The sequence below is a fragment of the Varroa destructor genome, unplaced genomic scaffold (genome assembly GCF_002443255.2).
Source record: "Varroa destructor unplaced genomic scaffold, Vdes_3.0 BEIS01000001.1, whole genome shotgun sequence".
In the NCBI taxonomy this organism is placed as follows: Eukaryota; Metazoa; Arthropoda; class Arachnida; order Mesostigmata; family Varroidae; genus Varroa; species Varroa destructor.
This window is the reverse complement of record NW_019211454.1, coordinates 32,224,112-32,244,934: the sequence shown is the minus strand read 5'-3', so window position 1 is coordinate 32,244,934 and position 20,823 is coordinate 32,224,112. Positions and strand designations below refer to the sequence as shown.

Sequence of the window (20,823 nt, the reverse complement as noted above, 5' to 3'; positions counted from 1 at the left end):
CATTCTGGAATAGTCCAAAAGATGTTATCATGCAGTGGGACAAGCCTCATCATATGGCTGAGAAGACCCTAGCGTAACTCGACATTTAAATTCCCAGTACGTGATTGTTGTCCGATCGCGAAATACGGCCATCTGATTGAGGTGCTTGAAGTAAATGCTGTAGGAAACGTTTTTTGCCATTACAGTGCTAGTCTGACTCAGCGCCCTTCGGAGTTCGGTCTTTTGATTCGTATTGCAGTCGTATTATCAGTCAAAGGGATCTAGGTATACACATAGCTGGTCCTCGTGACTGGGATCGTAGTCCAGCGTCGTCGTAATAGATAAGGCACGTAGCACTGTCTGAGTTAGCTTGGGAGGACGGTGATTATACTCTATTACACTTCTAAACTCGAGATATGCCTACGCACATTTTATACGTTCTGTTAACAAAAGTCCTATAGTCCTTCAAAAACAAGCCCCATTTTTTTGCCAGGAGCTGAAAAGCTCTGGTGGGCTGTATAAGGGCTAAGCAGTTTTAGCCCTATGCAAAATGCTCATAGATATTTCTCAGAAATGTATATTATTTTAGCAAGGCTTGCAAGAACGTCATATAATACTTGAACATATAAACGAAAAAGCTTTGGCCATAGTACCTATAACATGTTTAATTAGAGCAATTATTTTCAGTGTTTCTATAGGGATTTTATGCTTCCGACCACATTTTTTTTGCCGGACAAAAAAAAACACCAATTTCAGTATAAACATTTGTTCCCATATTCAATATTCTGCAACTATCCATCTGTTTCGAACGACATGATGAGACTCTGCATTTAACCTTCTTGTTCCTTCGTTAAAAATATCAAACGTGGCACAAGATATGTTTATCCCGTAAATAAGACTGGTAGACTAATGGGACGTAACAGTTTGATGAGGTATAGTATCAGGGAGGTCAAACATAATTTACATTGTTAAGCAGCATTGACAGTTGCACCAGCCGCAACAGCAGCGGACGCTTCGTGTCTGCGTTTGAGGTCTACTCATGCAAGGTACAGCCAGCAGAGGTGGACGCGTACCACCGGTAACTTTAATAAAAACCGACCGCGGACCGGGTCACGAAGTTACGATGTAAGCTACCATATATCTATAAAATGTCGTTTACATTCTGTGTAAGTTGTAATATTATAGGTGCCAGTACTCGGACATCGACAGCACGGACAATATAGACTGGCTAACTCTGGAACGGCTTATAATTTTTACTTGACAAGGGCTGTTGGCGGCCTGTGCCTTAGTTGTACCTGATATGGGACATTAACAGGTCTGTTTGGTTGATGTCGACGTTGCAGTGACCGGAATGGATTTGTGGATTGCAATCAGTGCTATGGGGGTAGTGTGCACGATCTACACGAGTATCGTACGTACATTTCGAGTATTTCTCTATTTTTCTGTTATTATTATTATTTGTTGACCTGTTGACCAAGTTGCTTGCTGCTTAAAGCCTCATATTAATAGCAAGATTTTAGTGCTACTGAAGTATTTCTTTACGTAATTAAGTACTCTTGCTTTTGCATTTATTTTTATTTAATTATTCATGTCGTCTTCTTTTGTTTGCCATGAGCATGAGTTCGGCGCCATTTTGAAGCAGATATCGTTTTTTTCACCCTGCCCAGCTTATCTATACCTTTCTCGGAGCCATCCCGTTCTGCTGTTTGCCTTCGTGTTGTCTCAGTGTCAAACAGAGGCATAGCAGCAAACGATCGTGATCTAACCCCACCCCACATTCCGACTCAAAATTAGTGGGCATCGTTCTTTACAACTTCGTGAAGCTTACAAAAGAGAAATTACAACAGAGAGAGAGAAATCGTAGTAAAAAAAAAACGAATAGTTCAACGGTCACTGGGTTGGGTTAAGCGGGATGGAGATTAAGTTGGAGTTAACCCACTTTGTTTCGTTCAGTCCGTGTGAAAGCTGCTTTTGATCAGTAGCTAGCTCACGATGCAAAGTACTTAATGATCTAGAGCGAACGCGAGACGGGTACCCGTCACATCATGTCACTGGTAACTGCACCGCGTCTATAGCGGCGCTACTATAAGCCGCTTAAATGCTGCGATCACTGTGTTCTGTTTTCCAACTTTCAACGGCTCTTTTAACATCGTTAGACTGGCTTCCCAATTTCGATTCTACTTTTTCCGTTCTTTCTATTTCTTTTCTCATGTTTGATCTCCCAATGACAACCCAAGCGATAAACTGGGAGGCGGTGCAGCATTTGTATACATAAGCGCGAAGATGAATGTGGTAAGGCTGATCAAAGGGGTTAGCGGAACACGCCTTTGGCAACATGGCTGTTAAAGGCTACCTTCGAGGTAATATCTGGTGTAGACATGGATCAGACACACGCAGAACGCTAATAACTGAGTTGACTTTAGGTCAAGCATCACTTGTCTACACAAGTCAGCATAAGAGAAGCTTGCGGCTGTAAAAATATACAACTATGTCAATTAATGTTTGTGGAAATGTCCATCTTTAAAATTCGAGGGACGAACAGCCAACGTAAGTTTCACATCGCTATCGTTCTCGCTTGCGATGACACGTTTGACTACTTTTCGCTCTTCGCACGTTCGCCTTCTTACATTCAGTTCCTGCTTTCCATATTCATCACTCCCTCCCTCGAGCGGTCCGAAAAATAAGCCCCTTCCTTGTTCCTTTTTGCAGATGCTTCAGTCTCCTTCAAGAAGTATTAGTCCTTAGCATAAAGTTGGCCGGTTCTCCTTATGTCTCTCTCCATTTTTAGATCGAGGGAAACGCGTACCAAAGATAGCAAAAGATCAATATGCCGGATCGCACCGTTTCAGTAGCTGCGCGGGATATCTTTTCCTAACGCTGGTTGACCAAAGAAACAACGACGGTGGATTACAAAGTCACCGAGAATAGTCGGCCTGTGCATACAAGAGTGGTGTGCAGGGATTGGGGGGGACGGTAAAGGCCACAGGCACTAGGATAGGCACTGGCGCAGAGCAACATAACAATAGCAGGAGCAAAACTGCAGCAGTACCCATCGACAATTTTAATGCAACCAGAATGGTGAGCTAGCTACTGTTAGAACCTACAGCTGTTCTTTGGGGCCTTACGTCCTCGAAAAGCGTTCAACCAGGCTCAGCTAAAGCCCGATATATATCCGTCACTTTAGCAGTAGCAACAAAAGTAGCCACAGGGAGTAGCAGCCGGATTGTGTGTACATGCGTGTTAGAACAACATCTCGACAGCAAGAGTAAAAACACAGGACTTTCTGTGTCCCGCATCTATAGCTACTGTTTTACACTATTTTTCTCTCCAGCTTTATATTATTTTCCGCTTCTTTAATTCTTCGACGATTACATCCTTTACGCAAAAAGTAAAAAAATGAAAATGTACGAAAAGGCAACTGGCATTTCCACCTGTACTAAACTCGCCAGCTGTTGCTAATTCTAAGCCGTTACTAGCATTTGGCTCGTCTGCGCTATTCCTCATTGCTTGAGCGTTCTTCACTATATCCCTTTTCTGCCGTCCTTGCTGAGCTCTCTCGTATGCTGAACTTTATGTTCTCTAACGTATGCCAACAGCCACTCTTAGTAACTATTGCTACAAATAACAGCAAAGAGATCACATTCACGTATGGGTCAATCTTTACATATGTACGCGTATCTGGAGTATGTGCGGGCATGTACGTTGAGGCGGGTAAATCGGTCTGTGTAGATTAATGTTACTCAGAATGTTGGACTAGATTCTCATTCTATTTTTGTCTGCGTGTCCGTGTTCTCAAGCCTAGAATTGTTGTAAACGTTTTTCCTTATGAGCCATTTTATGTTTATGTGTAAATTGCCCGTTCGGCACTGCAACAATTAGGCGATAAGTAGCCTCTTGAGGAAGAATCGTCAACGCTTCGGCACGTCTCTGGACTAAGCTGCGGAGCACTGATTTGGGACAGAAGGAACTGCCCAATTGCTAACCTATTAATTTCTACTTCCATGACCAAAATTGTCTTCGGCAGCAGAAACACGCTTGTTTCTCCTGTTAACGCTACTGTTGTTATTGTTTTTTCTTTTCGTGTGTCACGGATGGCTTCCTTGCGGCGCCGCTGACTTTGTCGACCAACGAACCCTGAATACACATCGGCATCGTGCGTGCCTCACCATCGGGCCGACGCCCTCGACGCCCTGGTGTGATTGGACAACTTTGCTGAAATAATGCGTTTGCTCGTCCGTTAACTCACACATTGCGGCTTGCGCGTTGTTTGACACGCCGTGGTTCACTCGTGCGCGGCGGTGTCCGGATGACGTCAACTTCTGGCACGATGGACGTATACTGGGCCAATGTTCGTTCGCAATGTCGTCTGATCCTGCCAACCGATTGCTGTCACTCGACGGGAAAGCTTCTCATCGAAATCAAATTTACGGCAACATCTATACGTAGGGAGGTATCAAAGCTGTAGTGTACACCGATACCTTTCAGGCGGTCTACATGACCGGGGCGCTCATTATCGTGATTGTAGCTTCCGTCATCCGCTTTGAAGGAGTCGCCAACGTTTGGAACATCGCCTTGCAGGGAAACCGCATCGAATTCGGACGGTCAGTTTTTGCGTTCTTTTGCGCTCCTAACGAACACATCTCAGCTGGGTTCTGGTTTTTCATTAAATACAAATGATTCAAAATGTAAAGGCTCACGTCGGGATTCGTTAGTATAGCTACCATAATTATCAGCTATGCCAAGCAGAGCGTAAGTATCTCTACACAGCGGCAGAGTCATCGTTTAGCTTAATGGTAACACTATCTATTGAAGGACCGCTAAAAGCCAGTGTTCTTCTTCGAACGCATTCAATACCGCCAATATTCCCCCCATGGAATCATTTTGTCATTGAGGAATATTCATTCATTGCGGAATGAGATGGCCAGGAGAGTAAACTTGAGGTCAATGACATTTTCACTTACTCGCAGCTGTATATGCGATACATGCAACAACTGTATATCAGGACCGTGCACCGATCCTATGAAGTAAACAGAGAACATTCTATGTACCATAGCGAGTGTGCTAGTGCGTGTAAATACGCACAGTTGTGTCTGTCCGGTTATGTCATTCTGTTTCGAAGGGCCTAGAACTAAACGTTAGAAATCGCGTTCTATACGACATAGGGAAATTCTAATTATAACATTTCCTATGTGTAAAGTTCCTAAGTGACGAAAACTTCTAAGATGTGCTCAAGCTGCTAGGTTGGTCTGCGTTGTTCCAGCAGTCAGTAGCGCCTAACCGCAAACAATTAAATGATCGAATTAAAAGGGAAGTGTATTTGGTGGTTTTATAAGACGAGGATACTTAACAGAAATCGCAGATAAACAGTATTTTTGTTACATAATTAATACAACAATTACATAATAGTTTACACAGGCTAGTTTGGTGGTGCCATAAGTCGATCGATGTTTCACGGTGGAGCAAGCTAGCCGAGTGGAAAGTCGTTTATGAACAGCCATTGGCATAGCCTTTGTCGTTTACCTATACTTCACCCCATAATTTTCCTTTCGTAAAACGAAATTATAGTACCGACTATGCTTTAATCTAAATTAACGATACTAAATAATAAGGACGGATATGTCATTTCGTGTCTCATGGAAGGCAATCCCAGTGGGCAAGGGTACCACCCGCTTTTAATATCTACCAATATATAACCTAGACTCACTCACTTAGTGTTCTTCTTATATTTAGTGTGCGTAGGTTAATCGACACTAAGCAGACTCCTTGTTTCGAAAATGACACCTTTTGTTGTTGTTTGGTGTCTACTTTTCCCGCGGCAGGCCAGGACCGTGGTGCAAATAGGCATCTCTTGTCTTTCACAGTTCACGTTCATTTTACAGAATTTAACACCACTCTACAAGGAACAACATATCTATGTTAGTTATTTTTTGTGTCTAATAAAGGAATCCTAAGTGAACATTTAGACGACTTTGCCTAGCTATTAGAAGTTTCGAAGGGGTCAATATTACGGCGTCCTTCTCTGTATGTTACCTTTGTTTCGACTGAAATAAGGCTATTCTAGCTTGCTACCTGTGAAGATCGAGCTTGCAAAGGCAATACGACGGTCTTCCGGGAAGTTGGGGAAAAACGTCAAGTCCGACCCTTCAAATCGCTAACAATAAATAGAGTCCGGAGTTAGAAGGTAGACATCACATTCGCCGACTGATTTCTTTACGGAAAGCAGCATTTAATCACGCCACGCTTATATGTCGATTGGCTAAAAATGTGTTTTATTTTAGCACCGTTGCATTCTATCTAACAACATCTACCTAAACGGTAACATTGGACCATGTTAGGTATTTTTTGAGATTTTCATAAAATTCAACCGTATTGGATTGCGTCTCTTGTCGACTTTATTTCAACTTTTGCCATTTTCCCTATAAGGACTAGCCCTCTAAATGAGCTGCGCCTTATTTTTAGCGGGGCTCAACCTCACATAGGACGCTGACGCTGATGTGCATTAGTAAGATTTTGCGATGCGAAATAGTATTTTGCACGCCTCACCGGAGTTCCGCTACCGTTTTGTGGATTGTATAGGGGACGTTTTTACGTGTTCCGGCAACTTGTTTTCAAAGGTTGGCACCTTTATTTATTGGCAGATCGTACAGTTTATTGAATTACTCTTTTCCGTCCTGATATAGTTTGCTCTCATTGCGCTATGCCAACACAACAAATACAACTCTTCGTAGATCTCCGTTTTTTAATCCTAAGAGAATTATTCAATGACCGCAGACGGGATTGGATTAAGTTAAACGAACGTAGAGTCGGGAACGGTTGCTGCTCGCAACAACACTAAGTTAATTACGACAGAGTAGATGAGTAATTTTTATAATGATGAGTAAATATGTATAATAGAATAATAATTCTATTATATATATTTAAGTACAAGTGATCAGAAATGGTCTATGGCTCCTATTTTTTTCTATTTGATTTTTTTACGAATTTTTTTTTTAAATTACGAATATTTAGACTGTTTCAGCGTTACCTTCTGCCAGGCTTATAGGAACCATGTGGAGGCGACAGTGACAAAACAGCTCCAAGAAAAAAAGAAGTTTCAAAATAGTTCTAACGTTGCCTTTTCATCTTTTATTTGAATGTAAGTTATTCAAATCTGCAATTAGATAAACGAAAACCTGAGAAAGATTCAAGAACGAGCAAGTACTTATTTCTGTGCTTATAAAGTTGTTAGTGCGCTTATTGATTCAGTAGATGAAAAAAGACAAGGGGTTGGTTGACCATTTGTCACCATTTGCCAGAATGCCTGTGGATGATCTGTTTTGAGAAAGCACTATTTTAGCGAACGATACACAATTCAGTAAAAGTTGTTTGCAAACATGCTTTACATATAAACAATTGCTACCTTCATTATTCTTCAGGCCTGCCTCGAGAGTAGGCTTGCTTATTTGCTGCCTCGACTTCATCTGCAAACCTAATTTTTTCTTACCCTTTCTGCATAGTTACCAGCCTAGCTTTCTACGCAATTTTCTAATTCTTATTGGCAAATACTGTATCATCATTGTTCATTAAATGATACCTATTGTAGAAGTCGCGCGTACACAAGAAACTGATAGAAAAACAGTGGCTCAAAATAGCTGAGCGTCATCTATCATAAATCACACAAATGAAATAGCCCTTCAATCTAATTGAGTGCATCATGCAGCGGCCTTTGCAGTATCTACTGATTATGCGAACGGTAAACAAATTCGTTGCTCGACGACTTCGCTCACTTAAATGATGACTTTGAAGAACGTTTTTAGCATTTAGCAAAAACTTGGAACAAATATTTTAGAAATGTACGCTCTGATTAACGCTGAAACGGAAGCTAGCTATCGTTCAATTTTTCAACTCCCCGATTCCATAAAGTTAGTCCATCCAGAGAAGTCAAGTCATATTGACAATATATCAAGCAAGTTGCGTCCCTTTCTAGCCGGGATCTGATTATTGGCTTGGATCTTTGGCCACTCATCTTCGATTAAAAAACGTTTGTTCAAGTCCTCTACCTCTTGCTTAGAAGACTTGTAGCCAATGAAACGCACGATTTGGATTACGCTTGTACCCAAACTGCTTGATCTGTGTTGCAAGCTCGAACTGTCCTCTCACCAACCCTCTGGCAAGCTGATTTGCGAGTTTAGTCCTCGCTTCCTGAAGTCGAAGTTAGCGAATGGGTCGAACTATCGTAGAGGATCGCCAAAGACTCGATGCGCCTTCATCAGATTTGGCCCACCTTAGCCCCCGTCAACCCTCACATTGAAGCCATAGATGGAACGATACGTTACCACCAGTGCTACCGCCAACGCTACCCAGCGGCGTTGACGCTGCAGGCAGCCATCGACAGAGCGTATAGTCAGTCTGCACAGACGCCAGAAAACTGAACCGAACAGATCGGCCATACTTTCCACAGCAGAATGATAACTTGGAGGCAGGGCTTATCGAGTTTGGAATTGGACGAGAACGGCTATGAAAAGCAGAAATAGAGAAAAAGCTAGAGTGCACCAACGGGAACGAACCAGATTTGTGAAACGGGATGGTCCCCTACTTGCTTAGCTATAGTAGAACGACTGTCGACGGCGATTGAACTCACTGTGGCCTTATACAGCAACGCGTTCCCCATAGAGGTTTCCATCCGGGCAATACCCAACAGACGAACAAAAAATCTAGTGTAGTCGTCTCTAGCCTGCAGCCTGTACAGCCCGTTCCCAAATGTTTGCGTTTACGTCGCACTTGCTATTCATAAATATGCCCATCGCCAAGCCGCATATCTATGTGCGTATAGACAGCCAAGCGTCTACGCCGCACGAGTAACTCTGCGCAGCGAAGTTAGGTTAAAAAAAGTCATTAGTGATTAGCTGACGGGCCACTTTTTGTGTTGTCGACTAGGCTGATGCGAGTCGAAGTCTTTGCCGGTCTGAGTACGGTAAAGTACCACAAGCAAACTACAGACGGCCAAGCCAAGTATTAAGCAACGAGACTCGCGACGAAAGTCGGAAACAGCAAAGGTCAATGGAAGCTTATGGTGGTGAAGTAGTCGGGTTTTGTTTGGCTTCGGGTAGATGGGACAGACAGCAGGAAAAGTCGTGGTAGCGCCATTAAACCATTAGGCGCGTCTGTGAGCGTGTGAACGTGAGCATATGAATGATCAAGCACCTTGAGTTTGCAAATGAAAAAGTGAATGTTTCCTTCTAATTTGACTCTTCCCCTAACTCGTTCCTCGAGACAGCGAAATCTTGGGAATAGCTAACGAGTGATCCAATAGACCGACATCTCCTAAACTAGCGGATCCGACGAAGAAGCCTTCCGCTTCTCTGTTTTGCGTTTTCTCATTTAATTCAGACGTCTGGCAGCATAAGTAGCAGTCGCCTTTGCTGCCACAGAACTTCACACTGCTCTATCCCACACTTTGTAGTCTTACTCCGGCCGGATCGTTCGTACTCGCTCTCTCCGCCTCCCTCTCTCAATTTCGTTCACCGTATACATCCGAACGATAGGCCGCTAATGTCGGCTGAAAGAAGCAACCAAGGCAAAGCAACACGGGGCACTAACTACTTGGCCTTGAGGATTTCGGGGCCACTCGGTCTCCCCAGGGTGAGTGGCAGTGCCAGAGTGGAGGAGCGGGCTTTATATGCGTTGCTTTAAATGATGCAGTCTACATTGCGCCAGGCCTGTTCCAAAGCTCGTGCCTGAAGAAGGTGGTTTCTACTGAAATTTCCTTCACACCGCAGCACGCGGCCGCCGTCGTACGAATGGGCAAACGTTCATTACATTAACGTTCTATATATGTACATAGAAAAGCAGATATTTTTGGTTCAAAACAATTAGGTAACAACTTAATCGTTTCTAAAGAACTGATAGCTAGAGAAACGTATGAGGTGGACTTCCGTGGATAGATATAGCAACGTTTCGTGCTGAAGCTTTATGGCGTTCGACAAATGAGTGCGAACTGTTGGTAGTGAACGGAATGCGAACCTTTAACTTAATAATGAATTATGATCATATGGGACTAATTAGAAACTCAACTTCTGCTAATTCTCGAGCGCAATGACCCTTATTTCATAAAAAAAGATTCAAACGAGTAAGGTTGTTCGGAGGTCCGCTTTTATGGTCAACCTTTTAGCCAAATTATTTATGACTAAATTTGAACGGACCTTAAGTAGAATTTAAAGCAATATCTATTGAAGAAAATGTTTAGCCTAATTATCTCTAAGCTGAGTTCGCTACTTTTGTTTGACCGACTTGTTGACTGTTTCGCCCTATCTCTGTACCGTTTTCAGAGTGGTCAATGGGTTAACTGATAAATATTCTCTTTGGGGCCTATTCTTTGGCGCGTATTTTACAAACCTGGCTTCCTATGCGACAAATCAAATGATGGTCGTGAGATACATGACTGTTGATACGCTCGAAAAAGCTCAATGGTGAGTACGATTCGATAAAACAAACCAGCGTTTATTTGTGCGAACCCTGAAACATACGTACACGAACAAAAGCATCCATTATCGGCCTTTATTAACTATATGAACTTATCGAGTTGACGCGTGTGTGACTTTTGAATACTCGAACGTATTCGACTAAATGCCAAAACGAAGAACAGTTTCCCTATTCGTCCAGCCGTCTTAATCATTTTGGAGCTTTGGAAGGATTTTTACAACGAAAATGATCATGGTTCATTGATTGGTTCTCATGCACAAAATAGATAAACTTCGATCCGTAGGAAATCAGCATAACCACCTCACATGCATAAAGGCGAACGGATCGAAGGCCACAGTGTAGTCAATACTTTGAAAGTTTTATAATTGTAGATGTCGTTCGTTGCGATCCTAATACGATTATTATAAATCATTTCCCTAGATATCCCGTTGTCCAATATATTACGGTAATACTTCCTAAAGTGCGGTAGTTTCCTTTTAGTTAGCTTTATCCTATACCAAAACACTCTGAGCTGCAATGATTACTGGCTCTTCATTGAGCCGATAAGGAAATCTTGGGATTGAATCCAAGAGCGTTCCACCCAGTCAAATAACAGCAAAAAATTATTTAATAAGATAGGCCGGTCGCCTCGTTAGTGGTGTACCAGGACATAGGGCTGTCCTCAAATCCCTTCGAAACCGTCAATAAAGAATATCATCGCTTTGAATGTAGATAGATCTCCAAATTCTCCAACTACGAATTTCCGCATCGTTGAATAATTTTGTTCTAGTTTTGAGTTTTAAGTTATCTAGGTTAGTTGGGGAAGTTAGGTCACAGCAAAAGTGAATTATGTTATGAAATTGTCGAAATGGGCTTGTTACAAAACCGGTTCCATTCGTAAAACAAGGTTGTGCGTGAGGGGTATTGCCTAATCTGGATAGTCAATATTGTTTCAGATAAAATTGACCCCAACAGCGAAAGTTAAGCACATCTGGTTGTGATTATTTGGGGTTCATGTTCTGCCCTGTATCTTTGCATTTGAGGAACCAACAAATACTTATTATACCGCTGAAATATGCGGAACTGGGACCGAGTAACACTGAACCTAACTGATCGCTAAGCTCTTCTCGGAATAGATAGATTAGTAGAATGTATTTGTATATACTACAATTCAAATATGACTGCTGCAAGAACGCTGTTCTAAACGTATTTAGCTTATTGCAAACGAGTGTACATTCTGTCGTCGATAGATCACATCAGACTGGGAATGAACCAGCAATAACAACAAAGAAGATGGCACGTGTAACTTATACCACGTTTTTTTTCTGGTTAGCGATTGTTCCGCAAAGAAAAACTCACATAATTGACAGGCTTCGTTAGTACATCACTTTTTTTTTTATTTATATTTATGGACGGCAAGTGATTAGCCTGGATCGGTTGTTCATATAGAGATAGAATCCACTCAGGGTTTTTTGCTTATAAATGATATGATAAGATTTTTTCCGCAGGATTCGTATAAAAAAGAGGTAGTGAGGCCGGATAGTGATGTCAGCACAGATCTTATTTCTTCATTAGGGGTTAACATGATTGAAATCGACGCTTCAGTAACTTCACTTAGATCGAGTCCGAAAGAAAACACAGGCTGTTGAGCCATTCATCTCTAACGCTCTTACTTATTCGGGTTTGCTGGCAGTTCTCTCTCGACTTCTGCATACAAAAACGCATCAGGCAGTAAAATCATCTTTAAAAATTAGTTACGAGTAGAATAGGACGCTTGTAATGAAAACCTAATATTACCAATGTCAGCTTGTTTTAAGCGAATGGTGGTTTCTTGCGGTGAAAGGTGCGGGAGAGCTGCTGGGCTTAATTTCGTCTAGCTTGACACCTACACAGCGTTTGCAATAATTAAAAGCTACATGTAAGAGCCTTATAGAACAATAGTAGATTACCGGAAATGTTTACAGGTTAACTGAGGCAGGAACTACAGAAACGAATAGCCTGTTATCATAACCTAGAAGGGTTTCGTCGAAATGAGAAGATTGGCACCCTGTGTCTTCAGCGATAGACGATTTTTCTCAAATCTTAAGCAAAAGCATTGAAATATAAATGTATCTCTATCAAAAATTGTTTTATCAATAGAAAACTCTTCCACTAATAAAAACACAGCCATCTTCAAGTGGAGCAGCCTATGAAAAATGCAAATAGCTTCTCCTTGAGAAGAAGTTGGAGGTAACGCGCTGAAAAAGATCAAGAGATATTGCTCCAGACTCGTTTTCACCAACTCTAATAACGACACATCCTGGTAAAACTCCTATAGGAAGTTACAAATTGCAATATCTTCTATTTGAGACTGTACGAATAGGCAAATCAATAGTTAATTTCACAAAAACTTAGCAAGCCTTTAAAAAACTTACCGCCTACTCACAGAAATAGTCATATCACAGTCGTAAACAGTAATCAGGCCGCGTATTTCAGGGAAGTTTCGTCACCGCTCGGTATAAACACAGCTCAAAAACAGCTGCAAAATATAACGCTCACAGCGGTTCCATCCGTAAGTTACCTCTCTCTATGTTATATTTGACGGCTGGCCTCGGTGTGCTCGTCAGACGTATTGGCGGCCGTTTGACAGGGTGATGTCGTTATGGTCGCAGCTAGAACAGTGTCCCTTTCGGTTTCGAGCAAGTGGAAACTATTCGGTTCGCCGAAAAGGACGATACATTGATACACGGATCGTCGGGTCTGGACAGAAGAACACATGTCGAACTCACAGGGGTTGATGACGAACGAAATCGGCACAAAATACACGATGAGCTCTGTGATGTGGCTGTACTTATGAGAACACGATCCTGACGACGGAAGCGGTCGACGATTGTTTTTGTTTGTTTACAGAAATTTTATATTTACTGAGAGAGAAAACCTACACACAGAAGCTACAACGTTTTTACACAGCAGCCAGACTGTGACTTGTAAAATCAATAACTACGCGTTTCATACGCGCCGCTATTTTACTCATTGTGCGCACCATGTTCATATTTACTTGTGTGAAGTTACCAAATGATATAAAATATATGCTAAAAAAGAGAGAACCACCCACTTTCTGGTGGCTTCTCCCCCTGTAGTCGTTTGCATTTCAACGTCCTGCTGAACCCCAGTCACCCACGCAACTATAGAAGGACGGATTGCTCCTTCCTGGAAAGAAAGTCGAGACAGCAACAAATCTATAGAGATTTGTCGCCAGCGTCGGAGAATCGCCAACGATGGAGGTCGCTGCTATCAAGCACTAGCAGGCCCAAAAATCACGTCACATAATTTATTACACACAATGCAGTTTTGAGATCGAGTGCTGGTTGACGCTGGCCGCCCCTGTGTCTACACAGTTTTGTCGCTGGATACTGACGAACATTGGAATTAGCACGTCGGAGGAACAGTTAAAAGTAAAAGATGCAATAGGACAAAGACTGTGCTATCGAGAACAAGCGTTATAGAAACCAGGGAAATAGCGGTGACTGTTGTATGAACAACGTGTAAAAGCCTCATCATTCGGATGAAGCCCTGGAACGAGCGGCCTCCTCCAACTGCTGCCAGTAGCTCATTAGTTTTAAGGAAACGGAGGCACAAGAGACGAAGACGCTCAGAGACAAACCAACCGCTATTGCGAGCGTTTCTGCTAGCAATGTCAGTCGTGGAGACAATGGGAAAAGTCGCAACGCTGGTGGAAGTGGTATTGAGGACGACAAGAATGAACGACCTACCGAAAGCCGATTATGTTTTATGTTGCCCACACAGGCGAACTACTCCGGTTCACTCCGTCCGAAGAGCTAAGTATAGGGAGCAAAGAATTCAAAAGCAAGAGAAAAAAATAACGTGGCCGTAGAGCCGCTCAGGGGCAAAAACCCGAAAGCGAACTAGGCGTTTGAAAGTCATCAACCGACATTGACTCAAGGCAAGACGAAACCTGTCTGGTCATACCAGCTTGCGGTATAGTCCATTCGCCATACAACCTAGACACAACGATAATAATGACAGCCCGGTTAAAATTAGCTTAATACTCCAATATGTCTTCGCACGTGCGTCTATTATGAATGCGGGTATCCGTAAGCTGGTTTCGCAAAGACCAATGCTGATGCCTGAAAATACAGTCGTACCGGTGAGGAACCCTAATGATAGTATGATCCAGACACACAGGCTCCTCCTACCGTCCAAAACATTGCTCATAGTTCTTACCAGCATGTCGAATCACCATGGGGATTGCGACCGTGTAATGGCGTCTGCGGGTGCTGGTTAAAGGCAGTCGACGTCCAGCGACGACGACCGTCATAACCCCACTCCCCAACGATGATGGCAAAGCTGGCATCATATTACTCGTTTACAACGACTGACGTTTTTTCGTCGTTCTTCTCTCCCTGTTCCCACACTCTGTTGTTTTCTGTCGGCGACTCTACGACGGGCTGGCCGTATAACTGATTAACAGAACAAGCCGTCATACTGTTGGGTGACGGCATCGCCGGCAAGTGAATGGCAACATCAGAGCCTGCCTGTTGCGGGCCGCCTCATAAAGTAATCGTCCAGGGGCTGACATATGGGCAAGACTTAGTGGTTGTTGCTCCCAACGCCTGCGCTACGCCAGCAACAGCAGCAGCGAGCTCTTGATGTTGCCGGTTGCAAAACAAAGCATACACACAGATATACACAAACAGAAACGTATAGACGATCAGAAACACAGGATGCTGTTACACACGAAGACACTTGAACGAAAACTCACTATCGCCATACTGTCAATAGACGCCGCACCGCATACAGACGTGAAAAAGGATAAGCTTTGGACGTGGTTGGTCGATCCATTGGTTAGTTTTTACTGGGCGTATTTCCTCCGTCCATACTCCCGCACGAGCGTCTTTTCGCAGAAGAAAATGGAGGAGAAGAATCAAGCTATCCAAGAAGGCGAACCAAACAACACACACATTACAAACTACACGTCTCCCGGCCAAGATCCTCTATTTGGTAATGGTCGGCGGACAGACTTTCACAGAATATGAGTCTGATCCACAATGAACCGTCGTCGCAGTAATCGTTATAGCAGTGATAGCGATCGTAGTTCGAGAGCGGGTGAAGGCTGGACGGTTTGATTACAACAGCAGCTGTAGCCGTCACACGAGCGACGGCACACTAGCAAGCATACGGCAGTTACCGCGCCTTTGCCGCTGCTATTGCACAATCTCCGTGTAAGAAGACTTTAATACGCAACGATAGTAACCGCAGATGAAGCAATAGCAGGCGGTCGAAAAAAAGACGACCAGAGGACCACGGTTACGATTAACCTTCCATGTTGTGTGCATCCATATAATAGCCTTACATGTGAAGTGATGGTGATCGATCAGGTCCTGACGGGGAAAAACGATGCTGGACAAGGTTAAAAACAGAGTCAATGACATATACAGACATGCGTTGGGAAATGAATTAGCGCCGAAAATTCGTAACGGAGAGGGGTACGAAAATGTAAAGTATCAAAATATCACGTGAAAAATCATATGTTTATAATGTTCCCGTAGAAGCTGACCGAAATGATTCTGTTGGTCCTAAAAGAATGAGTTCACCCTGTTGTTGGCTCAAATGCTCACGGACTAATATAGCTCAATAATGCCGAATGCGCTATATGTATGTCAAACGTCACGTACTATATAATTCACACTTGTACGTTTCAAACAAATGGCCTGCTGATATGCGCTACTCGGTCGCTTCATTAGCACAAGTTTCTGTTTTTCCACTGTCGCTTCGGCGCCGTTTGTTTTTGCCTTTTGATGTCTATGCGAGTGCAACGCAGGACGAAAGCTCGAGAGTTGGTCGAAAGAATTGATATAGAGGTAGGGCGAGGGAGAGGAGAAAGATTTTCCCGATAAGGCCTAGGGGAGCAGCTGGGCAAATCCGACCGTGAGCGCTATCTATATGTTTGCACTGCTTAACTAATGCCGCCAGTGTGCAATGTATATACAACAACCAGCGGCGAGAAGAATGGCAGGAGAAAAGCTCTGCTAAACTTGGCATGGCCGTAAGCAGACAGACAGGCACGAAGCACGGCGCTTACGACAGTAAATGCACAACACATCAACAACGCAATCATTACGTATGCTTACAAGGCAAATGTAATACGGGACTAGAAAAGTATTGCGCTTCTATCGCTGATTCTGTGCGGTACCGGGCGATCCTAGAGAACCACAGCAACGTATGGTACGTCACGCTCAACTACTACAACAACTAGGGCTACTCTGTTGTGCTAATCTACCAGCCGTCAGATGCCAAAGACAACGCACATACATAGCTAGCTCAACTCACAACCAGGAGGCGCTCTCGTACACTTTTCTTTTTGTGGTCAAGCTTTCTCTTCTTTCTCGCGTATTTCTTTTTACGGCTTGGCTTTGCTAGCCGCCATTTCTGCTGCTGCTGGATAGAGTGATACGGTCTCTGTCTGGTTTGCTCGGGTATGCCTACCGATTACAGTCTGATGGGCTATAGTTAAGCACAACGGGTTTGTGGTGTTGGTGGGAGTAGCCCGTTGAGGACGGCTAATGCTCGCATATGCCTCAAACCCCACCTCCTGCTCCTTTTATCCGCAGCTAGCACGTTTTTTTTCCGAGGGGTGAGAGGAAACCTTTTTTTCGATGGTCGTGTTTCCCGATTTCCTGTAGCCTTCACAGACGTTTCCTCATTTCAACAATCCCTACCCCAACCCATTTCCTGCTTTTGCTGTTTGCCTCATGGCAGTTGCCTCCACCCCCAGAAGAAGTGAACGTGTAATGAGATCGGATGCTGCTTTAATGAGTTGTTGGCGTGGGAACCCTTACCTCTACTGGAAGCTCGGCCGCTGCAGAGTCTGCCACCATCCCCACTACAACCACGGATCGTCCCGTCCACCTTTAAACCCCTCCAAAGCTAACCACGAAGCGTTCGCAACCGTTCGTACCACTGCCACGACTGCTTCTCTTATTGATGCTGCTGGAGGCTTTTCTATAGAGGTCTCTGCTGGCGACCTCGCAGCTGGCCTGCCCGGTGGTTGTAGGACCGTAACACAGCGGATAACGGCGGCGACGGGAGGCCTGAAAGATGGTGGCTGCAGCCTATAGCGGCTGCTAGGAAGAGGACGAACGGATGGCTCCTGCGCAAACTACTGCTGTCTGGTAGACGTCGCCATATCACTCACGGGTCGAGCAACGTTGCTGTCGAAGTCGTCCACTCTGGCTTCATTGTAGTTTGCGATGGTCGTCTGCTTACTCCGATATTCTCCTCAACTTCCAAGGCCCACCCTTTTTTGCCAAGGTTTTTTGCCATTGTTCTAGTACACACGGAAATACAACACACACACACACACAACAACAATAACAGCATCAACACCAGCATACCAATGACGATACTACAAGCCAACGTGAAACAAGGTCCACGAAAGGCTAGGTATTACGAAGCACCAGCAGAAGCAGCGGCGGAAGCGACTCGATAGTAACGGCAACGTCCAGAGAAGTCAATCGTCAATGCTCTGCCCGGCGCTATCCTATCCTGAAAAGGTCTGCAGTAGAAGCGAGAATAAAAGAAATACGAAAGGAAGTGAAAGTGACCACACGTACCGACACATACAGCGCAGCTAACTGGCACCAAACATCTGCAAGACAACTGCTATAACGACTTCTTTTGCTTCTACTACAAGAACACCTGTCTCCTAATAGACGCTGCAGTTTGGCCTCTGCAGCTGTTCCTACACTTAAAACGGCTAGAAAACATGACGAGGAGGGAAAAGATACTGATGCAGTGGAAGGATGTTAAATTTGTGTATTAGGTTTTTTAATGGCAAATTTTCAAGATGGCGTTATGTTATAACAGAGTAATTATGCTATTTTTTGGTACGGTTTTTCGCATTCGAGATGCGCGTCTATTAGTTGAAGACCGTTCACAGAGATACCGCATCAACAATTGAAGCTAATATTGAAGAACGTTCATTTTAAGTAATTCAAAGATCGGTGGATATAAGTAAACCAGTTGTATTGCATGACAATGTTTGATCTCATAGCAGAAGAATTAGGATGGCCAAGATGCAGAGAATTCAGTCAGAGATTAACTGTCATCCACGATACCTCGGCAAATAATGTTGCCATATATTATCACTTTTTATCGAAATCACCCTTGGAGACGTCATAAACATTCTTATGGCCAGGTTTCTAAAGAAACGAAATGAGTAAGTTCCCATGCAAGTGGCAAAAATCATAAAAGTTGATAAAGAAATAAGACCAAAGCTTACTTCCATTGAACATGAAGCGTTCGGAAAGATTAAAATTTACTATGACACGTTTCAAATAAATTGTACTCACGGAAACAGATAGAATGCATGGACCAGTCATCTAAGGACGTGTGTAAATGAATTTCAAGAAGATTATGTAAGTTGATAATATTTCATAAAGTCGACAGTTTGCGGCGTCCTTCCCATCGCTACGCCTATGTTCCTCATCTAAGGACAAGTCCTTAGAAGTGCTAGCCATCTAATATACTCTCTGATACTTTTGTGACTATTTATGGGTATTCATTAGAGTGTATATATTAATAAAACAGTGGGGTCAAGCCAACACGAGGCCATTAACCTTTAACCGCGTGTCGCACCCCTGTGTACTCGTTTGCTTCTTATTATGCGTAGTAATAGTTGATAGTATTATTACGATGAAAAAATATCTCTGTCTGCTGCGAGCAGGTCACAATTAGAAGAAGGAAACATTTTTGCAGGCAAGCGAAGGACCTGCAGTTAGCTGAAGAAGCAGCAGGTCCTAGAATGCGTCAATATTCATCTCAGCCGCCCATGACCATCTACTCGTAACACCATGGCTCCACCGTTGGGTGGAGCTAGCAGAAACAAGTATATTCAGGCATGCGAGTGATCCTGCAAGGGTATCTTGGTATGAATGCCAAGAAATGGCTAGATTTCTAAGCCAAGTACAAATACACAATATGCGGGACCGTGTTAGTTCAGTTTGCCAAAGTGGGCACTGTAACAGAAGATAGGGGGATTTAAAAATAATGCAAATGGAAAAGGACCTTGTTGCGTTAGACGTGGTGAAGAGACGTCCGAGCGATTTATTCATGCGTGTCCCGAGCATATTAGAACGCTTCTCGTATAAAAATCATCTCCGCTAATATGTATATGCGGCCAAAACATCCACGGGTTAGAGAGCGACGGATGATATTTTGGGACGATATGAGAATATTTCAATCAGATAGCCTTCTGCATCTGATATATATATTGGTCGAAATGGATCTGTAGACGTTTATGTGACTTACGTGTGTTCGTTTACAAATGTATGATATTTGTATTCTAATTACATATTTTTTTGACGACTTAAAGGGAGTTGGCTGTACTAGGGAATACGGGCCTATTTCGCCCCACTTAGCCGTCTCAAGAGGATCATACTAAAGTAGAATTTGGTTAGGAAAAAATCATCTTTTTCGTACATCTTTCATTGCGTAACTTCACGACGTCCACTTCCCGTCCGGGAGACCGGTCACGAGGGATCGCCGTAACACACTGTACATTTGAGGGACTCTAGGTAATTTTAGAGACTCCTACGCATCTCAAGACCTATTGTTTGAAAGGCAGGCTCAATTATGGTCTGAGCGGGCCCTACTCGCCAAAAAGAGCGAGTCGTAAGTGTGGCTCCGCGCAGTTTGTATGGTCATTTTCTGCGGATTTGGTCCGCCAACAAGTCCCGGAAAGGGGACACGTTGGCGAACAATCCGACCTTAGTACAGTCGACCATTAAGATCACAATGTAGAGCACCTTCTAAAAACATGCTCTGCAGGTACGCCTTCACCTAAATAGAAAAAACCGAAATTAAATCAGATGAATCAATAGAGTCAGAACAATGTACACAGTTTCTTTTTGATAAATATGGCAGTTTGAATGAAAATCGTTGATGTTATGTATGATAGTTGCATGAAACCTTCGATTATTATTTTTGTCATAGCCGTCAGACGGCAATCGTTCAGGTCCTGTAAAATGTAATTGTCCTGGGCCACTTAGGCATCTAGGTGGAATCAAGCTGCCATTATCAATAGCCAAACGTGTTAGGAAGGTCTAAACAAGAACAGGCAACAGTTCCTTAATGCTCTTTTCGTCCTGATTTTATTTTAGGGTAATCTTTCTTAATCTTCCCTTTCTATGCGTGGCACTTTTCCTTTCGTGCTTCTGCGGCTTGCTGGTCTACGCGCGCTATGTTGCTTGTGATCCGATGAGTATCCAGAAGGTTTGTGAGCTTGATTATCGAAACCTGTATATAGCCACTTCTGCAATGGAACTATGATGCTGAACGTTAGAAATTACTTTACAATTAAAGTTGGCTATTATTTGTTCAATATAGATCAGCGCAATTGTTTGC

The 20,823-nt window shown here is 43.3% G+C and overlaps 1 protein-coding gene across 4 annotated transcripts in view; it reads left to right on the top strand.

Moving 5' to 3' along the window:
- The window catches only part of LOC111255402 (sodium-coupled monocarboxylate transporter 1-like), a 45,697-nt gene that overhangs the window by 2,956 nt on the left and 21,918 nt on the right, over nt 1–20,823 (top strand). For 3 of the 4 annotated variants that reach the window (XM_022817338.2, XM_086977663.1, XM_022817342.2), the window contains exons 3-6: nt 1,323–1,390; nt 4,426–4,580; nt 10,287–10,427; nt 20,580–20,691. In XM_022817338.2, the coding sequence (XP_022673073.1) occupies nt 1,323–1,390; nt 4,426–4,580; nt 10,287–10,427; nt 20,580–20,691 (476 nt within the window). The remainder of the gene's footprint in view (nt 1–1,322; nt 1,391–4,425; nt 4,581–10,286; nt 10,428–20,579; nt 20,692–20,823) is intronic. The other variant, XM_022817340.2, reaches the window with a different exon arrangement.